The 1,220-nt window shown below is 34.3% G+C and overlaps 1 protein-coding gene across 1 annotated transcript in view; it reads left to right on the top strand.

Annotated features, from left to right (window-relative positions):
* The first annotated feature begins 300 nt into the window (after positions 1-300).
* The window catches only part of LOC106878053 (transmembrane protein 131), a 63,486-nt gene continuing 62,566 nt past the window's right edge, over positions 301-1,220 (top strand). Inside the window, exon 1 of the mRNA XM_052970436.1 lies at positions 301-800. Within this exon, the coding sequence (XP_052826396.1) occupies positions 620-800 (181 nt within the window). The 5' untranslated portion in view covers positions 301-619. The remainder of the gene's footprint in view (positions 801-1,220) is intronic.

Genomic DNA, 1,220 nt, shown 5'->3' with positions numbered 1-1,220 from the left:
TTTTTAGGCTGGTAGTTAAAAGAAAATACACTGTAATCATTAGTAAGAATTTATGTATAATTGGCTGCCGTGATACTGCGCTATAGCTGTCAATGGCGTCGAGTGCTAGCTGTGAACATGTGTAACTAAATCTAATTACATATGTTTACAGTTGGGGACTAATGGAACAAGCCCAAACAGTAGGGGGTGGATGGGTTATGAACTCCCACTTTACCTACATTAACAATAGACTCGTTCTGATTATTAAACATGCAATTTTTATTTGTAAGTAATGTGAACGTGGTATCGTTTAAAAGTTAGAACAAAAGAGAGAAAAAACAGTCAGTATTAACTTCGAATTTTGTTTTCACGTTAGTAAAGTATACAGAGAAAACGATTTATGAATCCTTAGAGTTAATTCTATTGCTACTGGCCTAGTCCGTAGTTATGTTGAGCTAAAGAACGACTTATGTTTCGAACTTATAAATAGAAAAGAAAGCCAATTTCGAAAGATAAAATAAAACTTTATTTGTTTTGTCTATTTTTGTAAAAAAATTACTTTTTGTGAAAATCACATATTTCTTGGGATAGTTTCGAATTATTACAATGTCCAGCTTGCGACCGTGGCAAAGAAACAAGTATGGCGGCAGCGTCAAGTCGGGAAGTAGTGGTGGTGGTGGCGGGGACTGAAAGCAGCACACAACAGCGACCACAGCGCAACAAAGACAAGATGGCTTTGGACTTGTTTCACTTAATCTTTCTTTTCCATTATTTTCAACACTATTACACCCATGTAGCGGCAGTAGAGAGCCACAGTCAAGGTGAGTATATCATCCTTTGAAAGGTCGTTATTTCAATGGTTTCATCTAATGTTTTGAGAGATTTTTTCCTCTTCGGCACGTACTTAGCACATTTTATAAAATACGCATCTGAAATTCTTTATTTACACATTGCATACATTTTATATCTTGCACTATCTGCTGTTATTGCATCAGACAAACGATAGTACTTTTCCTATTCGTAATATTTTGTAAAATTCAGCAAAATATAATAGTCAGTGGAACAGGATTTTTTCTTCCGTTTGACAATTGCTATTTTGCATTATGACAACATGGCTAGTGATATACCAACCAATTCGCAACTTTTGTCGACACAATGTGTTGAGTTTATTATTTGGGTTATTAAAGAAAATTTCAAATATCTTTAGAATATATGGAAATTTCTAGTGGTAGTCATATTAT

Source organism: Octopus bimaculoides, chromosome 1, assembly GCF_001194135.2.
Source record: "Octopus bimaculoides isolate UCB-OBI-ISO-001 chromosome 1, ASM119413v2, whole genome shotgun sequence".
In the NCBI taxonomy this organism is placed as follows: Eukaryota; Metazoa; Mollusca; class Cephalopoda; order Octopoda; family Octopodidae; genus Octopus; species Octopus bimaculoides.
The sequence above is the reverse complement of the archived record's forward strand: the minus strand, read 5'-3'. Positions and strand labels throughout refer to the sequence as shown.